Source organism: Phyllobates terribilis, unplaced genomic scaffold (assembly GCF_046119375.1).
Source record: "Phyllobates terribilis strain yellow unplaced genomic scaffold, ASM4611937v1 Scaffold_9__5_contigs__length_417890890, whole genome shotgun sequence".
NCBI lineage: Eukaryota > Metazoa > Chordata > Amphibia > Anura > Dendrobatidae > Phyllobates > Phyllobates terribilis.
In genome coordinates this window covers 35,242,611-35,267,199 of record NW_027362769.1, presented here as the reverse complement: position 1 = coordinate 35,267,199, position 24,589 = coordinate 35,242,611, and the positions used below count along the sequence as shown (strand labels likewise).

Here is a 24,589-nt window from a genome sequence, read left to right as displayed (position 1 = left end):
ATGACCTTTATTTCCAACAAGATGGGGCCCCTCCACATTATTCAAGAGTAGTCCGCGAGTATCTTGATGAAATATTTCCTAATAAATGGATTGGCTGAAGAGGCCCACTTGATTGGCCGGCACGTTCACCAGACTTGACCCCAATGGATTTTTTCTTTTGGGGAGTACTCAAGGACAAAGTTTATAGTCGAAAAACAAAAGTGTCAGTGATTTGAAAAATTACATAAGAGATGCATTTCAAGATATGAATACCCAAAGAGATTTGTGCAAAAAAGTTTGTCGAAGCGTAAGAGGCAGACTTCAAAGCTGTGCAAATTGTAATGGAAAACAGTTTGAGCACCTGCAATGATAAAATTTAAGGGCTTTTGTATTATTGTTCAGAATAAAATTGAATTGTCAATGTTATGCTTGTGTTAGTAAATATAATTTTATATATAAATCAAAATAAATGTTATTATTTTCTGTCCACCTACTTTTGGACCACCCTGTATTTGTTCAGAAACCTCCTCAGTCTCCAACAAATCTGGTTTAATACAATGTATACTAGACAGGGAGGAGGGGGATGCAGCTGCAATGTCTGTAACTCCGCATGTGAGAAGGTCCGCGGTGAGACAGAGGTAGCCGTTATAAATTGCATACACAGTATATATAGACAGGACACAGGTTATAGTACAAGCCTCAGTGACTCACCTTGGTAGATGATCAAGCAACCTTTCGGCAAGTCCTGACGAGTGATGCACCCTGCATCTGCACCAAGGAGGAAGAGAACTTTTGGAGGATTTTTGCGTATTGCGTCCACCCCTGGTTTATAGCCCAGATCTAGGGCAGCAACTTGGCTGGCAACTCTGGTGAGACATTGAAAGACTGAACATAATGGCCTCTGTCACTAACAGGGGTTCGATATCTTATCTACACATCAGGATGCACTGTAACGTTCAATCCAACTAACAGTATGTGCTTAACCCCTTAACCCCCGAGGGTGGTTTGCACGTTAATGACCAGGCCAATTTTATCAATTCCGACCACTGTCACTTTATGAGGTAATTACTCTGGAACACTTCAACGGATCCCCCTGATTCTGAGACTGTTTTTACGTGACATATTGTACTTCATGATTGTGATAAAATTTCTTCGATATCACTTGCGTTTATTTGTGAAAAAAACGGAAATTGGGCGAAAATTTTGAAAATGTAGCAATTTTCAAGATTTGAATTTTTATGCCCTTAAATCAGAGAGATATGTCACACAAAAGAGTTAATAAATAACATTTCCCACATGTGTACTTTACATCAGCACAATTTTGGAACCAAAATTTTTTTTTGATAGGGAGCTATAAGGGTTAAAAGTTGACCAGCGATTTCTCATATTTCCAACAAAATTTACAAAACCATTTTTTTAGGGACCACATCACATTTGAAGTCACTTTGAGGGGTCTTTATGACAGAAAATACCCAAAAGTGACACCATTCTAAAAACTGCACCCCTCAAGGTGCTCAAAACCACATTCAATAAGTTTATTAACCCTTCAGGTGCTTCACAGGAATTTTTGGAATGTGGAAGTAAAAAATGAACATTTAACTTTTTTCACAAAAATGTTACTTTAGACCCAATTTTTTTTATTTTCACAGGGGTAACAAGAAAAAATGGACCCCAAAATTTGTTGTGCAATTTCCCCTGGGCACGCAGATACCCCATATGTGGGGAAAAAACACTGTTTGGGCGCACGGCAGGGCTCGGAAGGGAAGGAGCGCCATTTGACTTTTTGATTGTAAAATTTGCTTGAATAATTAGCGGATGCCATGTTGCGTTTGGAGAGCCCCTGTATGCCCAAACATTGGAGCTCCCCCACAAGTGACCCCACTTTGGAAACTAGACCCCACAAGGCACCTATCTAGATGCATAGTGAGCACTTGGAACCCTAAGGTGCTTCACAAATTGATTAGTAAAAATGAAAAAGTGTTTTTTTTTTTTCACTTTTTCATTTTTACTAATCAATTTGTGAAGCACCTGGGGGTTCCAAGTGCTCACTATGCATCTAGACAGGTGCCTTGGGGGGTCTAGTTTCCAAAATGGGGTCACTTGTGGGGGAACTCCAATGTTTGGGCACACAGGGGCTCTCCAAACGCAACATGGCGTCTGCTAACAATTTGAGCCGATTTTCCATTCAATTTGTTAGCGGACACCATGTCGCGTTTGGAGAGCCCCTGATGTGCCTAAACAGTGAAGCTCCCCCACAAGTGACCCCATTTTGGAAACTATACCCCTCAAGGATTTTATTAAGGTGTATAGTGAACATTTTGAACCCAGAGGTACGACACAGAATTTGATAACATTAGGTCATCATATTGAATAAGTTGTCATTAGTCTTGAGCGCAAGTGCTCGCTACTTGAGTTTGCATCGGGTACTCAGGTATGCACCATGTACTGCATGTGCTCGAGTGACTTGCTCGAGTCCCCGCCCGGATGTTTCACGGTTATTAGACACCCAAAAAAAAACATGCGGGGATAGCTCGTGCATGGAAGGCAATCCCCGCAAAGTTTTTTGGGCCGTGAAGCATATGGGGCGGAGACTCAAGCATGTCACTCAAATACCCACGATACTCAATGCATACCAGAACACCCGATGCAAACTCAAGTAGCGAGCACTTGCGCTCAACACTAGTCGCCATATCGTCATCTTTTTTTCTTACTTTTGAAAAAAATCCCAACCCCATCACAACCCTAACCCCAACCCCAGCCCTAACCCTAACCGTAGCATAACCCTAGCACAACCCTAACCCTAGCACAACCCTAACCCTAGCACAACCCTAACCCTAGCACAACCCTAACCCTAGCACAACCCTAACCCTAGCACAACCCTAACCCTAGCACAACCCTAACCCTAGCACAACCCTAACCCTAGCACAACCCTAACCTGAGAGTTTATTTTTTACGCCGTTCCTCATGCGGTATATTGATTAGACAACCTTATTCTTCGGGTCGGTGAGACTACAGCGATACCAGAATATCGGGTTTTTATGATTGACAGCTGTCACACACTAAAAGTCGCATTTTTTGTAAAATCTAGTTTTTGCATCGTTATATTTTGAGAGCTATAATTTTTCCAGATTTTGGCAGACAGTCATTTGACGGCTTTTTTTTTGCGGGATGAGTGGACGTTGTTATTGGTTCCATTTTCAGGAACGTGACATTTTTGGATCGCTTTCTATTCCGATTTTTGGGAGGCAGAATAAACAAAAACCAACAATTCAGGAATTGTTTTTTTTTTTTTATTCTGTTTGCGTGTGGTAAAATTGATAAGGCAGCTTTATTCTTCGGGTCAGTACGTTTACAGCGGTACCACATTTATATCGTATTTCTATGTTTTGCACTTTTACATAATAAAAGCAATTTTATAGAAAAAAATATTTTTTAGCATAGCTTTATTCTGAGAGCTATAACTTTTTTATCTTTCGGCTGATGGAGCTGTATGGCGGCTTGTTTTTTGCGGGACTAGATGACGTTTTCAGCGGTACCATTTTTATTTATATTTGTCTTTTTGATCGCGTGTTATTCCATTTTTTGTTTGGCGGTATGGTGATAAAGCATTGTTTTTTTGTTCGTTTTTTATTTTTATTTTTTACCGTGTTCACTGAAGGGGTTAACTAGTGAGACAGTTTTATAGGTCAGGTTGTTCCGGACGCGGCGATACCAAATATGTGTACTTTTATTGTTTTTTTAGTTTTTTTTTTATAATAATATTTATTGATGGGTACATTATTTTTATTTTTGGTGGATTATTTTTTTAATTTTTTTTTTTAGATTTTTACAATTTTTTTTTTTTTTAGATAGTAATAAAGTCTAAAAACTTTGTCCCACTGTGGGACTTTCACTTTTTTTTTTCTCTGATCGCCTGCATAGCATAGGGATGGAGCACCATCCCTGTGCCATGCAGGCTGTCAGCGCTGCACAGTGAGAAGATTGTTTGGAGATGCACTGCGCATGTCCAAAAAATCTTCCTGCTGTCTGGTGACCCGGATGTTGTCATGACGACATCGGGTCGTCATGGCAACATCCTGGAAGCCACGGCAGTCAGCGCTGGAAGAGGAGGTGAGTATCTGCGATCACCTCCCCTTGCCCCCGCAATGCTGCGATCGACTTCGATTGCAGCATCGCGGGGGTTAACGTGCTGGGAGCGGTGCAGGACCGCTCCCTGCACATAGTACCGGATGTCAGCTGTGACAATCAGCTGACACCCGGCGGCGATCGTGCCCTCACAGCCTGTGTGCGCGCGCAATCGCCATGACGTACTAATACGGGTCTGGCTCTTAAGTCCCAGGGCACAGACGCGTATTAGTACGTCAAATGTTGTTAAGGGGTTAATATTTGCGATACGGGCATGAAAATCCAAAGTACAAATACTGTTCCTGGCCAGATACCGACCAAACCATTCATAAGGTTCTATCCACTGTGATAAAACCATCAATATGTTCATGCTGGACCTCAAATTGGAAGGCCAAGACTACAAACTGAAAACCAGGAATACAAATGTGTGAAAATACAGGGAACACCAGCAAAAACCCAGGAGTTTCCTATAGTAATACTTCAATGTTACTTAAGGGCTTGTCTGCTGAAAACAAGTCATCACCTATCTGCAGGAAAGATGATAACTTACTGATCGGTGGGAGTCCATCAGATGGTACCTGCACTGACTGGCAAAACGGGGAAGATGTATCCCCATTACAAAATGGAGCGGCATGTTAGATGCCAACTGTAGCTCCATTCAGTCTCTATGGGGCTCCTGGAAAAAGCCAAGTGCAGCTCAGAGTAGTCCTCTAGGGAATGAAGAGAGTAGTGGTCGAGGCATGCGCACTGCTCCTCTATTCTTAGGGGAAAAAAAGGTTCCCCATTCTGTTAATCAGCGCAGGTGAGACCCCCCACTGATAAAGGGGTTGCCCGGTGAAAACATGTTAAATCTGAACTGTGAGCAACAAGTTACAATTGATGTAGCCAAAACCCTAATATAAGCAAGTTGTATGGACACCTACACTGAATAGCAAAACCAGGTATTGTTAAGGTTTTCCCTATTATACTGCCCATATAACCAATGTATATGCTAAACTGATCCTCCTCCCTGGTGCTGAAAAGTAACTATACATTTGTCATATATAGTCACTATCTGGTGCCTTCTGTTTGCCTCACGCTGCCTCCCCATACCTCCAAGATGGCTTCTGCAGTGGCATATGGATTAGTGGTAAGTCTAACCCAAACCTCCACAGCACAGGGGAGACTCAGACTTACCATTGCTCCAAATGCCATGTGGCCATCTTGGATGCAGATAGACTGGAACGCCATTCTCAATGAAAGTCACAGTGGGAGGCAAACAGAGGCATCAGGTAGAGTGGCCATGCGCGACAGGGGCACCGGGTAGAGTGGCCATGCGCGACAGGGGCACCGGGTAGAGTGGCCATGCGCGACAGGGGCACCGGGTAGAGTGGCCATGCGCGACAGGGGCACCGGGTAGAGTGGCCATGCGCGACAGGGGCACCGGGTAGAGTGGCCATGGGCGACAGGGGCACCGGGTAGAGTGGCCATGGGCGACAGGGGCACCGGGTAGAGTGGCCATGGGCGACAGGGGCACCGGGTAGAGTGGCCATGGGCGACAGGGGCACCGGGTAGAGTGGCCATGGGCGACAGGGGCACCGGGTAGAGTGGCCATGGGCGACAGGGGCACCGGGTAGAGTGGCCATGGGCGACAGGGGCACCGGGTAGAGTGGCCATGGGCGACCGGAGCACCGGGTAAAGTGGCCATGAGCGACAGGGGCACCGGGTAGAGTGGCCATGGGCGACAGGGGCACCGGGTAGAGTGGCCATGGGCGACAGGGGCACCGGGTAGAGTGACCATACGCGACAGAGGCACCGGGTAGAGTGACCATACGCGACAGAGGCACCGGGTAGAGTGATCATACATGACAGAGGCACCAGGTAGAGTGCCCATACATGACAGAGACACCAGGTAGAGTGCCCATACATGACAGAGACACCAGGTAGAGTATGAAAAATATACATGACAAATGTGCAGTCACTTTTCAGTGCCAGATTGGCTTTAATACCAAACACTGGAGCGATCCTCTTTGTAGGACTACATGTCTGACCCCAGAGCTATAAAACAGATGATATTTTAGGAATTATCACAATTATAAAAAGACATGAGAAGTAAAATAGTTATGGAATATCTATAGCTTGGCGTTTTACTTTAAGTGTTGCTTTATCCAAACTTTACCTCTGCAGAATATTCAGCACTTTCCAATTCTCGGAGACCCCGCTACTGCTCCTAGCATTTTGGGCAAGAGTAGATACAGCAGCATGGATCGCTGCCCCATCTTTGCGTTGCAGGGCACTGCTGCCTACCACAATCATCGGTTTTTTGGCCTGGTTAAGAACCTATAAATATATAAAAAAGTAAGACGATCACTTTACAGAGATCCAGTTATCCCAAGTTACCAATGAGTGACAAAAAAAAAAAAATACAACACACACAATACTCAGTGGAGCATCAGGAATAAGATAAGAGTACAAACTGACTACTTTACACCTGGGGATAGGTCTTTTTAAAAATGAGTCATTGATGGTCTGATTTCCTCTTTTTTTCGGGCAGGGCTGTGGAGTCGGAGTCTGTGTCCATACTGGTGGAGTCGAAATCAGAGTAGGTGTAAAATGGACCAACTCCAACTCCTAAAATATATAATAAATTGGGTACAGTAGTTCAATGCAGTTTGTGGGGAATATTTTTCCCTAAGAATTTGGAAAAGTTATGAAATGTCCTATAAATGTCTGTCCTGTTCCTGATCTAAGGGTCTAGACTTTTAACTGAGATGAATCTGTGCTACAGTAAATTTATCACTTAAACATGATCCATGTATGAGAGAGTCGGAGTCATGGAAATTGAGGAGTCGGAGTTGGAGGTTTGGCTTACCGACTCCACAGCCCTGTTTTTGGGTGGTGAGAACTACTGCTGATCTTGCTATGGCCACCTTCTAGGTATCAGCAGGTCTTTTACACAAGGGTCAGCTAACTACAATTGGACAATAGTGTGAGATATATCAGATGCAATGGAAGCAGTGCCCGACACCTCCCGATACAGAGGTGAGAAGCGCTGGAAAACCTCTAACTGCAGTGACAGCAGCAGGCATTAAGGCCAGTTTTTATTGCACTTCCGCCCCTTTGCTGCTGGCACTAAATTAGGCCCCAACACCTCCACTTTTTCAGACGCATACAGCACTTGTGTATACCTCAAAAGATACGAGTCTCCATGAGGAACAAGGTTGGGCTGCAATAATGTTCATAACAATGATGCATACTCAAAGGAAAAATGACAGCTTAATTATAACATGCCACTCAAGGAAATCATGGCCTACAACATCTTATTGTTACACTGCAAAATTGTAAGCACTAATTGTTGTCCCATCGGTAGTAGTGGTTATACTCTACTACATCTGGCAGGCAGCAGCTGAGGAGGCAGACTATTCTGAGCACGGCCCCTTGCTGGACATAAAATGTGTACTACTCACCACGTACCTTACTAAACGGATGCTTTCCACTTGCAATATCCTTGATTATCTGAGGAGAGTCTCCCAAATGATCATAGGTGTAGGTCAGATCCACAGGACTTCCTACCACAGCTACCTGGAGGTCATTGTGAAGCCAGCTTTACAGAGGACACACATGATTAATTCATTTTAATATTTTTAGCAATTTAATTATTATAATAAAATGTCAGATGGAGGAAATATTCATTTTCGTATTAGGAGCACATCTGATGGAGCTAACATGAAGGGGTCATAGCATGCAGCATGTGCAGCGGTTATCAGTAGGGACATTCGGAGCCTGATGGCGGAATAACCTGGTAAAAAGGGACAAACCTCTTGCGAATTCTTGCATTAAAAAGTGGAGCTTCATATCGTGGGTTGGTACCAATAAGCAGCAAAACGTCAGCTTCTTCCACACCAGCAATCCTTGAATTCAGCAGGTAATTTGATCGCAGGTCAGAGCTATACATCAGGGGAAGAAACATTTAAAATAATATAGATAAAAGAACAGCAGCAAGTTAATGCCAAGTTACAGGAGTTGTCCCCCAATCACAACCCATCACATGTCCTCCAGGCAGGATAGGTGATAAGTTGTTAATTGCAGGGGTCCCACCACCAACCACGAGAATGGCAGGTCAGTATGTGCACTGCTCCTCCGTTCAAAGTCTATGGGGCTGTCTGGGATGTAGTAAAGGTCACAGACCCCAAATATTCAGCAACTTATCCTGCAGACAGGTGACAAAGGGGTTCTCCCACAATCACAACTTAATACGACATGCAGCTCAAAAGTGGCTGTCTCATCAAGAGACCCTCTGACTATATACAAAAACAATGAATACTGATAAATAAGCCAATAAATGACAATTTTAAAAAATTGTGTGCAGCTGGCCATTACATTTGAGAATTGGTAATTATCATGTATGGGTAATGTGTAGGCTTGGACCTAATGCAATTTATGTGATTTAATATGCACTAAGTACTTTATATTTGCGTATATTTATGTATTCTCAGTATTAATAAATCACTATAAACTATACATTTGTTTTTCCCATATATTGCACGAGCAGCTCCACTTTTTTGAGTTTGGAGGTACTTAAAATATATGGAGAATGGTAGATTAATAATATAAGTCCATGCTATACCTTGTGCATCTGGGTCTAAAGATTAAGGAAGAAATTGCAACCTGTATTATTGCTTGTCTATACTGGAAGTCAGCCCACTAGGTGGCAATACTCTCTTTGTATATTCTTTGAACCTGTCACCAAGAAAATGCAATGCAATCTGCGGGCCCCATGTTATAGAGAAGAAGGGGGTGAGCAGAATGATATGTGATTTTGTGAGAAAAGACTCAGTATAACCTGTGATTTCATCATTTATACCTCTGCTCTTCCTAGGCTTTCCGGTCCAGTGGGCGGTCCTATCAGTGACTGACAGCTATTTCTGTATGCACACTTATATCAAGATAGCCCCGCCCACTGGCCCCTGGCCTGACAACATCTGGTCAGTGGGGGTTCCAAGGGTCAGACTCCTACTGATATTGATGACCTATCCTGAGAATTGGTCATCAATATTAGCTGCCCAGACAACATCTAATATTTTTTTATGATATTCTCTCTGCAGTAAAAATGACATGTTAACTTTATTCTGTGGTGACTTCAATAAGGTGTTATATAGGTGTTTTATTATTCAACATTATATAGGTGTTTTATTTTTGTTAGAGGGGAGGGAGGTAAGTGGGGTGGCGGGAAGGTTAGCGTTAACTACTTTTACAAAAAAAATAAAAGAAACTTTAAAAAAAAAAAACTTCAAGTTGCGTTGACATATTCTGAAACCCAAAACTTTATTTTTTTACCATCAATAGTGTGTCAATGGTTGTCATGGCAACCACAGGCCAAACAATCATCAATGATCTAAGGCTACCTACCATATGTTAACAGCTGGCCTGTAAGGCCCTGCATTAAACTAAAGATCAGACTATTCAGTGTTCAAGTCCCATAGTGGGCTAAGTAAAAAAACAAACACCCAAGTAGGAACGAATAAAAAGAAATCGGAAAAATGTTTCAACATTAAAAAAAAAAAAAAAAAAAACTCATTAAAGGCTACCAAACGAAGTCTAGCACCCAAAAGGAGACATGTGGTAAATGTTATTGATAATTTTTCTACATTTTCGAAAAACTTCAGATCTTTTTTAATAAATAAAAATTAATCATATCAATCTAAATTTACCATTAAAAAGTACAATGGGTCATGTAAAAAAAAAACAATGTCAGAATCCCTGAGATACGAAGAAGCTGTCCAAAGTTATTACCACAAAGTAATGCAGGTCAGAATTTAACATTTTAGCTGGGTCACGAAGGTGAAAATTGGCTTCAGCGGGAAGAAGTTACGTTTTATTTTAAGTACTATTTTTATTAGACAAATAATGTGAAATCTATTACCCAGCTCCAGAATTTGGGAAAACTTCTTCAGTACACAGAGTATCCGAATTTAGACGGTTGAGAAAATCTTTGAGAGCAACTAGAGCCTCAGCATCCACCAGGCCTCCAGCAACAGCAGCTACATCTCTGCCCTGGACACTTTGCAGCTAAAACATAAGATTAATAATTGGTAACGATTGTAAAAGTGGTTCTGCCACAATATGTACAAGATGTATGTGCGGCAATCATTGCATCATGTTGAAAGAGGTTGTCCCACCTAGTGAACTTCTTCACCAGGACCCCTTGGCGATCAACTAATAGTTGTGGGTCCAGCAGCTAAAAACCCCATTGAGGCAACAGGAGAAATGAGGGATGCCAATCATGACAACTTGGGCAGTGACAACTTTTACGGGGCCAAACTTTACTGGGTGTCGCTGCTACATCGCAGTGCAATACAAGTGAATGGGATCAAATTGCAACCGCGAGGGTACGGCAACTGCAACAAGCAAAACATATACCATGGCTGGACTTTTTTTTTTTTTTTTTACTTGCCATGGTGGCAGGGCCCTCTGGGTCACAATATGTTCCCATTGACTGCGATGTAGGAGTGACACCCAGCAGACTTTGGCACAAGCAAATTCGTCAAAGGACACAGCCCATTTTTGTTGTTTTGGCCTCGCCACATTCCAAGATCAATAACTTGTTTATCCGTTGATGCCATTGTGTGAGGTCTTTTTCTTTGGGATGGGGGGGATATTTGTCCACATATATTTATGGTATTATATTTTATTGTATAGCTAGAAATGACTTCATGTAACACAAGGTCACGTAGAGTCCTCTACAATGGGAGGTGCTTTTGCAGTAGCCGTCTTATCTAGCTAGATCGGGTCACAAGGAGACTTCCTTCTGCCCCACTATGACATCTATATGTCCTGACAAAGAACATGAATAGGGTTTGTACTTCTGGGACAACCCCTTCAGGAATCCATTACTTATGTTTCTTGCACTATAATGCATGCGTTATTTTAGAGGTCCATAATGCTTACCACTCCAGCCACCCTAGTCAGTACATCTTCCCATGCAGCTGGAACCAGATAACCTTTGTCATCCTTGATCATGGGTTGAGTAAGTCTTTGACGCTTCAACCCATCATAAGCAAATCTGTTCACAGAGAAATTATTTATAACATTATTTGCATAGAACATTAAAAAAAATTGGCTAGATGAAAAGTGGTGAATGATGGAAATGAAAAGCAAACCTGGTTTTATCAGAAATCCATTCTTCATTGATATCCTCATGCATTTTAGGCAATATTCTCATCACCTCTCCACCTCTTGTGCTGACCACAATGTTACTACCCAGAGCGTCCAGGACATCAATGGATTCGGTTTTCCTGTTCAGAGTAAAGACAAATTAGGTTCTTCTATAGGGTTTTCCCAGTCGATATATACAACATGTCAAAAAGTTATAAATGTCCGTTTGATGGTGTCCAACTGTTGGAGACAATTCCATATAGTACTGACTCATTGATTCTAATATAAAAATATGCAATTTAACCAGTGTTTACAGTGATATAGTGAAGCATAGTGAATATAAAATTCACATGTTAAGTTTCAGATCTTTACGTACCTAGTTTCCCAGGGTCGAGCAGTGAATGCATACGGTTTGGAGGTCAACGCTCCAACAGGGCACAGATCTATGATGTTGCCAGACAACTCGGACATAAACATTTTCTCTACGTAAGTTCCAACTTGCATGTCATTTCCTCTCCCTGTCGTTCCAAGGTCGTCAACACCAGCAACCTCACTGGCAAATCTGAGAAGAAAAACCCCATTCACAGGAACCAGACCTTTCAAAAATGACTTGAGTTCTGCTTCAAATTGTAAAGGATCAGACATTACATTAATACTGGGTAAGTATATTTATATTAAGTGTTCCATAACAAATTGGGAATATGTTTTATTTCCCTATCTACTCTACACTGTCAAATTTAGTTGATAATTATTGGAAAAATTACAAATCTAGAGCTGAAAAAAAATGGTAAAACTATCTGCTCTCAACAATAATTTTGTACATTTCTATTTGTAAAAATGGATGAAGGCACTGACTAATATCTGTTAAGGGTATCTTTCCCCCAATGATCAGCTACAGACGAATTGTAACAATATGTGCAGGCCACCGAAACAAATAGTCATCCACACAACATACAGAAGGACTAGCCACTCTACATTTAGGTCCTGAGCAAGAAAGCCTCCCTGTATAACATCCATATGATCTGGTAGAGCATATGAATAGGGGTAATTAAGAAATAAGAGGCATAAGCCAGTTTATTATATAGCATCAGGAAATGTGCAATAACAGGCGGTTACCGAATACATCTGGTACATTGAATGCATCGTGTCATGATGGTCTTAACTAAGGGTCCGATGTTCTTGTCCTCCACAGCACGCTTTCCTTCTGTAAACCTGCTTCTATCACTACCAAACATCATTGACTGATCCTGCAATACAGAGAAAAAAAATAAGTTACAAAGTTCATCTTTGTTCAGCTTAATGGGTTGTTCTCAAGTTTGCAAGTTATTCCCTATCCATGATAAAGGGGAGAACGTTCTGATCGCTTGGGGTCTGACCATCGTGGCCACCAATGATCATGACAATCATGGCTCTGAAGAGAACCAGCTGAATGTAACTGCGGCTGATCATGAGCACTGCCTCTCCATTCATTCTAATAGGAGCACTGAATCTCAACCGAGCACTCGGCAATCTATGGTGCGGTAGTGGGCACGATTGACCCGCGCTCCATTCACCAGGGGCTCATCAGAGCCTTGGTTCTCGGGATCGGTGGGGGGCCATGGCAATTGGACCCCCAGCGATCAGAACATTATCCTTTATCTTGTGGATAGGAGATAACTTTTAAACTTGAGAAAATCCTCTTAAAATTGATTTAAAAATAGTACAAACACATGAGCCGTACAATACTGCTCAATATATAAGCATCTGCTCTACTTCTGCAGGGTCTAATCAGCATGGAGTGCTGTTCATAGGAGGTCCAACGCTGCAAGTTATACCTTTCTGCCAGTTCTAACCATCTACACCAATAAACTTTACCTGCAAGTCACATTCTCCGCCTTGATCACAAATAGGACAATCCAATGGGTGGTTTGCCAGCAAGAACTCCATTACTCCCTCCCTAGTTGAAGCAAAAAGTGGACAGGTCATTTTCAGCACAGAAATTGGTTGGCAGTTTTAGCATCCACTACTTTAAGCCATTGCTATTGATATACATGCTCAATGTCCCTCTGGTTTGCTCACCTTGCTTTCCTGCTTTTTTCTGAATTCGTCAATATATTCCAACCTTTCATGACGGGCATAGCACAAGCTGCCACCGGCTGAGAAGAGATGGAAAGTTGTACTGTGAGATTCCTTTAAAGTCCAAACCATTGGCGCTGTTTTACATATAATAAGAGGTTAGTAAATCGTTATTCTATATAATGAACACATCAATGCGCAGGGAAGCTTTTATCATTTCCTGGTGCCACAAATTCAAAATACACCTGCAAAAATATTGCTTTTTTATTTGTACCAGCTCCAATGTTTCTAAAAAGTAGATCATCCTGAGAAAACGGGACGTGGAGATTCACAGAACCACAAATTTACTAAAACTACAATGTACGGAAGCTTTGCCAGATCAAATTCGCCATAGATTTCATTTTCTCATGTACTGGCAGCCCCAAGATGGACAGGCTCTTGATTCAAAATTGGCGCATGACACAATGGTCTTAATAAATTACTTCCATGGAGCAGAACATTGTAACTACCGTAAGGCAATAAAACTGCAAGGTGTAACTAGCGGGACGTCTGGATGATGTACATATCGTTTTACAAACCTTGGGCGCTTTCTCTATCTCTACAAGACACATGCGACAGTTTCCAGCGACTGACAACCGGTCATGGTAACAGAAGCGAGGTATCTGTATGCCCACCTTCTCGCACGCCTGAGGGGAAAGAACGAAGGAGGCAGCTTTCATTACAAGAATAAATTACAGTTCTCAGTCAGTTATTAAAATCTCTTGTAACTCAGGATAGAAATTCTGGCTGTTGCCCAGATTCATTGGACTATACGGAAATAAAAATGAAGAGAAGGACGACAAAGGTTGAACAAAATAAGACAATAGAATTGCTGTTTAGAGAAGAATAGAAACATTAAAATCATAGTAATGCGACCAGCTAGTGGTCACGGACCCTCGTGGTGGGCAAACAAGTAGAAAAGAGGGCAACCACTCACCACAGATATGAATGGAAATGTGTTTTACTTGGAAAATGAATCTTATGTGCTGCAGCCCACCGAAGGGAGATTTATTAAGCTAAATGGGAAAATTATGGCACAATTTGTATGAAAAAAACAAAACCCTGACATTTGTGACTTGTACCATATTGATTAAAAGTACCACTAGAGCATTTTGTTTTGTAAGTTCACAGGTGCCTGTAGTAATTATCGCTGCCAATAGTAAAATAATTAGCAGCCTCTGTCTTCTGACACCATCAGCACCGCTCTGGTCAGTCTGCTAGTTGTGACCTGCCGGATCGCTTCAGTGTTTGCTGGGCGGCTGGCGGTCACTTCTCAGTGTAAGTCTATGAGGGCCAGAACGAGGCTCTATAGACTTACACTGAGAGCTTGTGACCGTTACCTCTGACTTCCGGTCAGTCAGGAACTGCGGTCACAAGCTAGCAGAACGGGACTGAAGCGCCGCTGGGAGGAGCAGAAGATGGAGGCTGGTACTTTACTAGGGGCAGGGAACATGCACTAGTACTACCACTCTGACAGTGAAATAAAAAATATCGAGAGTGATGCTTTAAGTGTTTGAGACTTTCTGCAAAGTCCTTGACAAGGAAACGCTGTGTCACTGGAAAAGGACGTGGCCTACAACACACCAAAATTTGGTGCAAATGTCTCCCACAAAGAAGCCAACTAATAGTTGGTATGACTTTAGAATAGAAAGTCTAAAGATATGCCAGATTGACCACTATGAACCACTGTGATAAATCAGGAGCATTTTAAGATTGTCTTCTCTAAATTTCCATGGTCTAGGAATTAGTATAGAGAAATAAACCTAAATATATAAAGATGGTAAATGACAGCCTCAGAGGTATACATAAAACTAACTTTCGTTTAAATGGGTTATTCAGTTCACTTACATCTGGAGCTGCCAGTCCTTGTGCTCGGCTGGAGTCCTATGACTTAGACTAGGATGGGTGCACTCTACCTCTCCATACCTGTGAGCAAGAGGCGCTAGATAACCCCTTTGAGGAGAGTCCTTGGATAAGCGCTCATTGTAAAAAATAATTCACTATATAAATCATAAATATCCAAAAAAATGAAGAAACTAAGAGTGACTGGAGTGTACCTGCAGCACTGTGGTGCCAGGCTCCACCATTACCGGTTTGCCATCCACAAACACCTCCAACAGATTGCTGGCAACGGTGCTTGTCGCTCGGACTATTAAAAATAAATAAATTAGGGTTAAAAATACAACAGAAAATATGAATAAAATGCAAGTAAAGTAGTTTTTTGCTATGGAAGACTTTTAAAAATCTGTGACAAATTGATACAAAAACACCAAATGAACTGAGCCAAGCACACTGGTAAGTCCCATAATATAAATAAGAAAAGATATAAAATAACGAGGGCCGGATAGGCAGTGCAGTCACCGGGGTGGGATAGGAAATGCACTCACCGGGGTGGATAGGGAATGCACGAAAGGGGTTGCGAGAGGCAATGCACTCACCATGTGGGGCGGAATATGCAATGCAGTCACCGGGGGCGGCGGGAAAAGCAATGCAGCCACCGGAGGGGGAGGGGGGTGGGGCTGATTAGGCAATGCAGTCACCAGGGTGGGATAGGCAGTTAGCATACAAAATGGAGATGAGGAATGCGGAATATTTAATCAAAGCTAGTATAAGGGAAGAGTGGAACAGCGGCCAATAACACTAAGGCCATGTACACATGATGTCTTTCTTCAGGCAGAAAGTTTTTTTTTTCAGCGCTATCATTAAACATTCAAAAGAATGAACATATGCATTTCTATGTAAAAAAGGCTTGCTGTGCACATGTTCAGTCTTTTGAATGTCTTTTAACCACTTCAGTATTCTAATAACATCAAATAGATTAAAAGAAATAATGTCCATTCTTCTGGTGTTTTCCGCTTTATTATACAAGTCTATGGGAAAGCTCAAAAGATGCCTGGAAGTTGCGTAGATGTCTTTTGGAGCATTTTGCCTTTTTTAAAATAAAAAAATGGTAGCGGTTTCTTAATTATTCAATGGAATGAAAAAACTCTGAAAAAAAAAAAAAAAAAAAAAAAAGATATCACAAAAACCATGAAAAAACCTCCATGAAAACCACCAGTGACAAAACCGGTCAGAAAAATGTTCATAAAACGATTGAATAAAGGACACAAAACGCTACAGGAAAAAACAAACAAACAAAAAAATGTTTCCTGAAGCATCTTCTACTTGAGAAACCCGTCGGGGTTTCGCCTGAGCTCTAAAGACGCTGTGTGCTCACACCTCCTTAAGGCACGGCTGCCTTCTTCAGCACGTCTCTGGGGCTAGCTGTAATACATCCTCCATTGTGTACCACCATTACTTCCATCGATACCTCCCGCACATACTCACCATTGCTTTTAGTGGCATTGGTCAGAGCTCTGCGCACAGCAGGGAGAAGCAGCATGGTGCTGAGGAAAAACACAGGTGATATATAAAAACATATTTTAATTAGAATTAAGATTTTCATGCTGCCATATTTTCGGTCTGTGCCATGAATGAAGAAAAACAACTAGAAAGCAAATTAAAAAAATAATATTGGCCCTGTAGTCTGCCCACTGGTTACACGCATGGTAACATGAGAGTCATGGCTGTGGGTTTAGTGGCCCCTCAGGAGCTGTATTATGTGACTATTCAGGCTGCCACCGTACCTGTGCCAAGTCTCACATCGAGCAGAGAGGCGCTGCAGCCAGTCAGTGCTCTGCAATCTGCAGCACAGCCCACACAGACAGGAACAACTCTGGGACACAGTGGACGGTGTGAGTAAGGATGTGAGAGTGCTTGATTTTATGATACAACAAGGCATAGCAAAATGAAATGCTTCCATGATTGTGGTCATACAACCTAGCATAACGGCAAACCGTGCCAGTCAGGCTTCACGGTACGTTCACATCAACGTTCTTTCTGTCCCACTGAGAGCACATGGAGCAATTGTAGACTATGTACTACTGCACATGGGCAACTGTGTGCCAAAACCTGGTATCTGTGTGAGCGAGCGATGCTCTGATCTGATTTATGGACCGTACTTTTGCAAGTAACTAGTAGGCAGATCCCAACTTCTGCTATGCAGACAAGAGCTTGGAGCTGGACACAGAATCAGCCACGTTCTTGTGAATGTGTGTTACCCTATAAAAAAGATCAATAGAGCGTGAACTACGATCCTCACATTATAGACAAGACCAAAAAGATGGGCATCTTCCAATATAGAAAGAGCGCTATGCAACAGTATCTGGCACGCATGAATAAATGCAAAGCCCAAAAAGTGAAGGGACACAGAAGTATATCAAAGTTTATTTCATAAATATAATATATCATAAAGTGCAAATAATAAACATGGATGGATGAGCAGTACAGCTAAAAACCATATGGGGAAAGATGGAATAAAACCCCATACAGAAGAGACCGGAGATCCTAAAATAGAGCTCCCACAGATAGGTAAATAATTAGACCTCGGATATATCGAAAAAAGATAAAAGGACTACATATATACGGTCATATATCTAAGATCAATGGAAGATGACAGCATAGAAAACAGTTAGGCTACAACATACTGAATGTCATAATAGAGAAAAATATAGGATCCTCCACAATATTACGGAATATATATATGTACAGTAAAACATAACATATAGCACCAAAAGTTGAAACTAGAAAAACCACAAAGGTGATAGGCAGAGTGGCTACACTAAGAACTAAGATCTCCCTGTAGTAATAACCCTAAAAATGAGAGGACTATGGAACAGCCCAACTAATAGGGGTTAAGTAATCTAATCTGAATAGATATATAAAGAGACCCCCCCGAGCACAATTGTTGATGTGCTCAAAATAGTGACACTCAAAAAAGTATAACGATATAGAGTATTAGCAGGGAGAACTCATATTACACTAGCATAATGCAACAACATGCAATGAATGGAGGGAAGCTATAGTCCAAAAAGCAACATGCCCTTAGATGATTATAAGGAACAGTAAGCGTCCGCAAAACAAATGAATTATAACAGTACTTTGAGTCATTGTGCACAACGCAAGTGGAGCTCAAAGAGATCAGCTGAGCACCTCAAGGCTTCGTCAGGAGGTGTCATATTTACCTATCTGTGGGAGCTCTATTTTAGGATCTCCGGTCTCTTCTGTATGGGGTTTTATTCCATCTTTCCCCATATGGTTTTTAGCTGTACTGCTCACGCATCCATGTTTATTATTTGTACTTTATGATATACTATATTTATGAAAAACTTTGATATACTTTTGTATTCCTTCGCTTTTTGAGCTTTCCATTTATTCATGCGTGCTAGATATTGTTGTATAGAGCCCTTTCTATATTGGAAGATGCCTATCTTTTTGGTCACATTCTTGTGAATATGGCTGGTCCGCAAAGTTCAGCACTTGTCTAAATTTAATCTTATATACAGTACAGACCAAAAGTTTGGACACACTTTCTCATTTAAAGCTTTTTCTGTATTTTCATGACTATGAAAATTGTACATTCACACTGAAGGCATCAAAACTATGAATTAACACATGTGGAATTATATACTTAACAAAAAAGTGTGAAATAACTGAAAATATGTCTTATATTCTAGGTTCTTCAAAGTAGCCACCTTTTGCTTTGATGACTGCTTTGCACACTCTTGACATTCTCTTGATGAGCTTCAAGAGGTAGTCACCGGAAATGGTCTTCCAACAATCTTGAAGGAGTTCCCAGAGATGCTTAGCACTTGTTGGCCTTTTTGCCTTCACTCTGCGGTACAGCTCACCCCAAGCCATCTCGATTGGGTTCAGGTCTGGTGAATGTGGAGGCCAGGTCATCTGGCGTAGCACCCCATCACTCTCCTTCTTGGTCAAATAGCCCTTACACAGCCTGGAGGTGTGTTTGGGGTCATCGTCCTGTTGAAAACTAAATGATGGTCCAATTAAACGCAAATTGGATGGAATAGCATGCCGCTGCAAGATGCTGTGGTAGCCATGCTGGTTCAGTATGCCTTCAATTTTGAATAAATCCCCAACAGTGTCACCAGCAAAGCACCCCCACACCATCACACCTCCTCCTCCATGCTTCACGGTGGGAACCAGGCATGTACAGTCCATCCGTTCACCATTTCTGCGTCGCACAAAGACACGGTGGTTGGAACCAAAGATCTCAAATTTGGACTCATCAGACCAAAGCACAGATTTCCACTGGTATAATGTCCATTCCTTGTGTTCTTTAGCCCAAACAAGTCTCTTCTGCTTGTTGCCTGTCCTTAGCAGTGGTTTCCTAGCAGCTGTTTTACCATGAAGGCCTGCTGCACAAAGTCTTCTCTTAACAGTTGTTGAAGAGATGTGTCTGCTGCTAGAACTGTGTGGCATTGACCTGGTCTCTAATCTGAGCTGCTGTTAACCTGCGATTTCTGAGGCTGGTGACTCGGATAAACTTCTCCTCAGAAGCAGAGGTGACTCTTGGTCTTCCTTTCCTGGGGCGGTCCTCATGTGAGCCAGTTTCTTTGTAGCGCTTGATGGTTTTTGCAACTGCACTTGGGGACACTTTCAAAGTTTTCCCAATTTTTCACACTGACTGACCTTCATTTCTTAAAGTAATGATGGCCACTTGTTTTTCTTTACTTAGCTGCTTTTTTCTTGCCATAATACAAATTCAGTAGGACTATCAGTTGTGTATCCACCAGACTTCTGCACAATACAACTGATGGTCCCAACCCCATTTATAAGGCAAGAAATCCCACTTACTAAACCTGACAGGGCACACCTGTGAAGTGAAAACCATTTCCGGTGACTACCTCTTGAAGCTCATCAAGAGAATGCCAAGAGTGTGCAAACCAGTCATCAAAGCAAAAGGTGGCTACTTTGAAAAACCTAGAATATAAGACATATTTTCAGTTGTTTCACACTTTTTTGTTAAGTATATAATTCCACGTGTGTTAATTCATAGTTTTGATGCCTTCAGTGTGAATGTACAATTTTCATAGTCATAAAAATACAGAAAAATCTTTAAATGAGAAGGTGTGTCAAACTTTTGGTCTGTACTGTATATATAAAAAAAGTTTACATATTTTTATCAAATGTCGTGTTCTCCAATCAGCAAGTAACAGAAGTAAATTCTGTAAACCGGATCTACAAAAAAAATTCTGCACAGAATAATAAGCACACTGTAGATTTTAGGTTCAACTGTGAACTCATTACTGCTGTGGATTCCACACAGAAGTCCCAGACCACCACTGATAAATCCACGGCATCACTACAGGGCTTATCTGTATGCAGGTCCAGGGGGGTGGCGGCGATCCTCTGGTTCCCACAAATAGGCGGCACTTATAAAGTGCAAGGGAAGAGTGGAGAAAAACAACCCGAAATCAATGCCAAATCCATGATAACGTACACATTTTAATAAGGGGGATATGCAGAAGATATTTGTAGTCACACCGAGGGTGCATGTAGCAACGTATCACACCCCATATAATGCTTTCCTGACTTTATCCCATATCCGCTGGTCCCAGATGTTGGAGGAGACGTAGATATCCTCCTGCACAGATCCCCCCACCCACCATTAAAATCTTCTCTGATGAGAACAATGATCTCACTCCCATAGTCTTTAGGACTGTGGAGGTGCTAGCAATAGGTGCTCTTCCATCTTTGTCTTTTGGATCCTATAACTTATGGATCCTCTCATAGCTTTTTTCATTATTTTAAAAAGGACTCTGCCAGCACAGAATGACTATTCAAATCAAACACTGACATCATGGCGGCCAGTCATTTAAGTGCACCTGACACCTGCTTGTTTTCCAACGATCTCCTCCCTTCTCTGGCACTTTAAAGCCAGAGCTGTCAATCAAAGAAAGGGGGGGGGGGGTGTTGAAGTAGAGGTAAAATAAGTTGGGAAGGAAGGGTGCACCGAGTGTCTCTACTTGGTTTGGACAGTCATTCTGTGCTGACAGAGTCCCTTTAATTCTAAGTGAAACACTGAGGCAGACTTATGAGATGTCTGCACCTACACCTTAGTGAAAAATGTGCCAATGTTTGGTGCAAAACATCATGTCAAAGTTTAGACCTATTTATTGTTGGGTAAAAAAGTAAGCCAACATGTCAAAAGTTATGTTCTGTGACAATTAAGGTGCTGGAACCCTGGTTGATTGCTATAATGAAGAAGTGTTTAGCTGAGCGCTGATCCAAGGCTGCAGTCAGCCTGCATAGATGGACTCTCCACTCTTCAGTGTCGGTGGAGATCAGGGTTCAGATCAGCGTCTGCAGCCTCGTTTTGTTGAACAGTGGAGGTCTCTGCCCCCCGTGTCCATCTTTGTATAACACATCACAGCTTCTTGAAGCAACAGTTATACTATAAGACACTTTTTATATGTCATTCGACAAGGAGGCACGACTAAGAGGGGTGGAATATGGTGATGGCAGAATTCACCGATGTTTTTAAGGCCATTACACAGATGCGATATGAAGGGAACCCATGTGCTGCCCATACAGCCCTGACCCATTCAGTCACGTGAATCAGAACAAACTTCTTTTATGCAGCACAGTGATCTTAAAATAAAGGAAAAAAATGTGCAAATGGGACTATGGGATATAATGGATACACATTGTATCCAACGCAAGCCTGAAAAAGATATTGCTTAAAAAAACACTAGAACGGCTCTTCCTATTCACTTGTATTGAAAAACCACTTTGCTGTTCTTATGTTCAGGCTTTTCAGCGTTTGTCCACTTCAGGTCTTGAAAAATGCTTCCTGGGAAAAAAGCAGCTCCCGGTGGAATCCGCTCCAAACTAGGCACTGTCCAATCAACAGGCTGCAGGAAGTAGAATAAAAAAAAACACTTCAAAAAGTCTTCCACACCACTTCAGGGGATGAAAAACGTATCCAAAAGCTCCTGGGCACTGTGATGACACTGGCAGAAGCGCTCACGGGCACTGGGATGACACTGGCAGCAGCGCTCCCGGGCACTGGGATGGCACTGGCAGCAGCGCTCCCGGGCACTGGGATGGCACTGGCAGCAGCGCTCCCGGGCACTGGGATGGCACTGGCAGCAGCGCTCCCGGGCACTGGGATGGCACTGGCAGCAGCGCTCCCGAGCACTGGGATGGCACTGGCAGCAGCGCTCCCGAGCACTGGCAGCAGTGCTCCCGGGCACTGGGATGGCACTGGCAACAGCGCTCCAGGGCACTGGGATGGCACTGGCAGCAGAGCTCCTGGGCACTGGGTTGGCACTGGCAGCAGCGCTCCTGGGCACTGGGATGGTACTGGCAGCAGAGCTCCCGGGCACTGGGATGGCACTGGCAGTAGCGCTCCTGGGCACTGGGATGGCACTGGCAGCAGAGCTCCTGGGCACTGGGATGGCACTGGCAGCAGCGCTCCAGGGCACTGGGATGGCACTGACAGCAGCGCTCCAGGGCACTGGGATGGCACTGACAGCAGCGCTCCTGGGCACTGGGATGGCACTGGCAGCAGAGCTCCCGGGCACTGGGATGGCACTGGCAGCAGAGCTCCCGGGCACTGGGATGGCACTGGCAGCAGCGCTCCTGGGCACTGGGATGGCACTGGCAGCAGAGCTCCTGGGCACTGGGATGGCACTGGCAGCAGAGCTCCTGGGCACTGGGATGGCACTGGCAGCAGAGCTCCTGGGCACTGGGTTGGCACTGGCAGCAGAGCTCCCGGGCACTGGGATGGTACTGGCAGCAGAGCTCCCGGGCACTGGGATGGCACTGGCAGTAGCGCTCCCGGGCACTGGGTTGGCACTGGCAGCAGAGCTCCTGGGCACTGGGATGGCACTGACAGCAGAGCTCCTGGGCACTGGGTTGGCACTGGCAGCAGAGCTCCTGGGCACTGGGTTGGCACTGGCAGCAGAGCTCCTGGGCACTGGGATGGCACTGGCAGCAGAGCTCCCGGGCACTGGGATGGCACTGGCAGCAGAGCTCCTGGGTACTGGGATGGCACTGGCAGCAGCGCTCCAGGGCACTGGGTTGGCACTGGCAGCAGTGCTCCTGGGCACTGGGATGGCACTGGCAGCAGAGCTCCTGGGCACTGGGATGGCACTGGCAGCAGAGCTCCTGGGCACTGGGATGGCACTGGCAGCAGAGCTCCTGGGCACTGGGTTGGCACTGGCAGCAGAGCTCCTGGGCACTGGGTTGGCACTGGCAGCAGAGCTCCTGGGTACTGGGATGGCACTGGCAGCAGCGCTCCCGGGCACTGGGTTGGTACTGGCAGCAGAGCTCCTGGGCACTGGGATGGCACTGGCAGCAGAGCTCCTGGGCACTGGGTTGGCACTGGCAGCAGAGCTCCTGGGCACTGGCAGCAGAGCTCCTGGGCACTGGGATGGCACTGGCAGCAGAGCTCCTGGGCACTGGGATGGCACTGGCAGCAGAGCTCCTGGGCACTGGGATGGCACTGGCAGCAGAGCTCCCGGGCACTGGGATGGCACTGGCAGCAGAGCTCCTGGGTACTGGGATGGCACTGGCAGCAGCGCTCCAGGGCACTGGGTTGGCACTGGCAGCAGTGCTCCTGGGCACTGGGATGGCACTGGCAGCAGAGCTCCCGGGCACTGGGATGGCACTGGCAGCAGAGCTCCTGGGTACTGGGATGGCACTGGCAGCAGCGCTCCAGGGCACTGGGTTGGCACTGGCAGCAGTGCTCCTGGGCACTGGGATGGCACTGGCAGCAGAGCTCCTGGGCACTGGGTTGGCACTGGCAGCAGAGCTCCTGGGCACTGGGTTGGCACTGGCAGCAGAGCTCCTGGGCACTGGGTTGGCACTGGCAGCAGTGCTCCTGGGCACTGGGATGGCACTGGCAGCAGAGCTCCTGGGCACTGGGATGGCACTGGCAGCAGAGCTCCTGGGCACTGGGTTGGCACTGGCAGCAGTGCTCCTGGGCACTGGGATGGCACTGGCAGCAGAGCTCCTGGGTATTGGGATGGCACTGGCAGCAGCGCAGTCAACAGCAGGCAGAGCTGTCAAGGACACAACAGTGACCCCGCCTTCCCTCCTCCTCCTCTGCCGTCCCCCTGTACACTGCGCCCCCTGCAGCCGCACCAGAGCCGCACGCCCCCCGCGCCCCTCACTCACCCCGCTTTCTGCCCTTCGGGGTTCTGCAGCTACTTGGCCTTACAGCCCACAGCAGAGTCTATCTGACCCCGGTCAATATGGCCGACTCGGCAATCTCCGGAGACACTCGGAAATTGTAGCCAACATTCGGCGATTTCCGGAGAGCGCTACAACAACTTCCGGTACTGCAGCGCGTCACCGATATACAGGAGAGCGCAGGAAATAAACCTTTCTACGCTGCTGACCGGATTTT

The 24,589-nt window shown here is 44.3% G+C and overlaps 1 protein-coding gene across 1 annotated transcript in view; it reads right to left on the bottom strand.

The window, feature by feature from the left end:
• NDUFS1 (NADH:ubiquinone oxidoreductase core subunit S1) overlaps positions 1-24,514 on the bottom strand; it is a 30,970-nt gene extending 6,456 nt beyond the window's left edge. Inside the window, exons 1-15 of the mRNA XM_073646392.1 lie at positions 24,358-24,514; positions 16,660-16,718; positions 15,390-15,481; positions 13,872-13,979; positions 13,297-13,373; positions 13,093-13,174; positions 12,355-12,485; positions 11,615-11,800; positions 11,244-11,378; positions 11,032-11,146; positions 10,007-10,152; positions 7,902-8,030; positions 7,558-7,687; positions 6,263-6,423; positions 691-845 (exon numbers count right to left, since the gene is read on the bottom strand). Of these exons, the coding sequence (XP_073502493.1) occupies positions 691-845; positions 6,263-6,423; positions 7,558-7,687; positions 7,902-8,030; positions 10,007-10,152; positions 11,032-11,146; positions 11,244-11,378; positions 11,615-11,800; positions 12,355-12,485; positions 13,093-13,174; positions 13,297-13,373; positions 13,872-13,979; positions 15,390-15,481; positions 16,660-16,714 (1,702 nt within the window). The 5' untranslated portion in view covers positions 16,715-16,718; positions 24,358-24,514. The remainder of the gene's footprint in view (positions 1-690; positions 846-6,262; positions 6,424-7,557; positions 7,688-7,901; positions 8,031-10,006; positions 10,153-11,031; positions 11,147-11,243; positions 11,379-11,614; positions 11,801-12,354; positions 12,486-13,092; positions 13,175-13,296; positions 13,374-13,871; positions 13,980-15,389; positions 15,482-16,659; positions 16,719-24,357) is intronic.
• Positions 24,515-24,589: the final 75 nt, after the last annotated feature.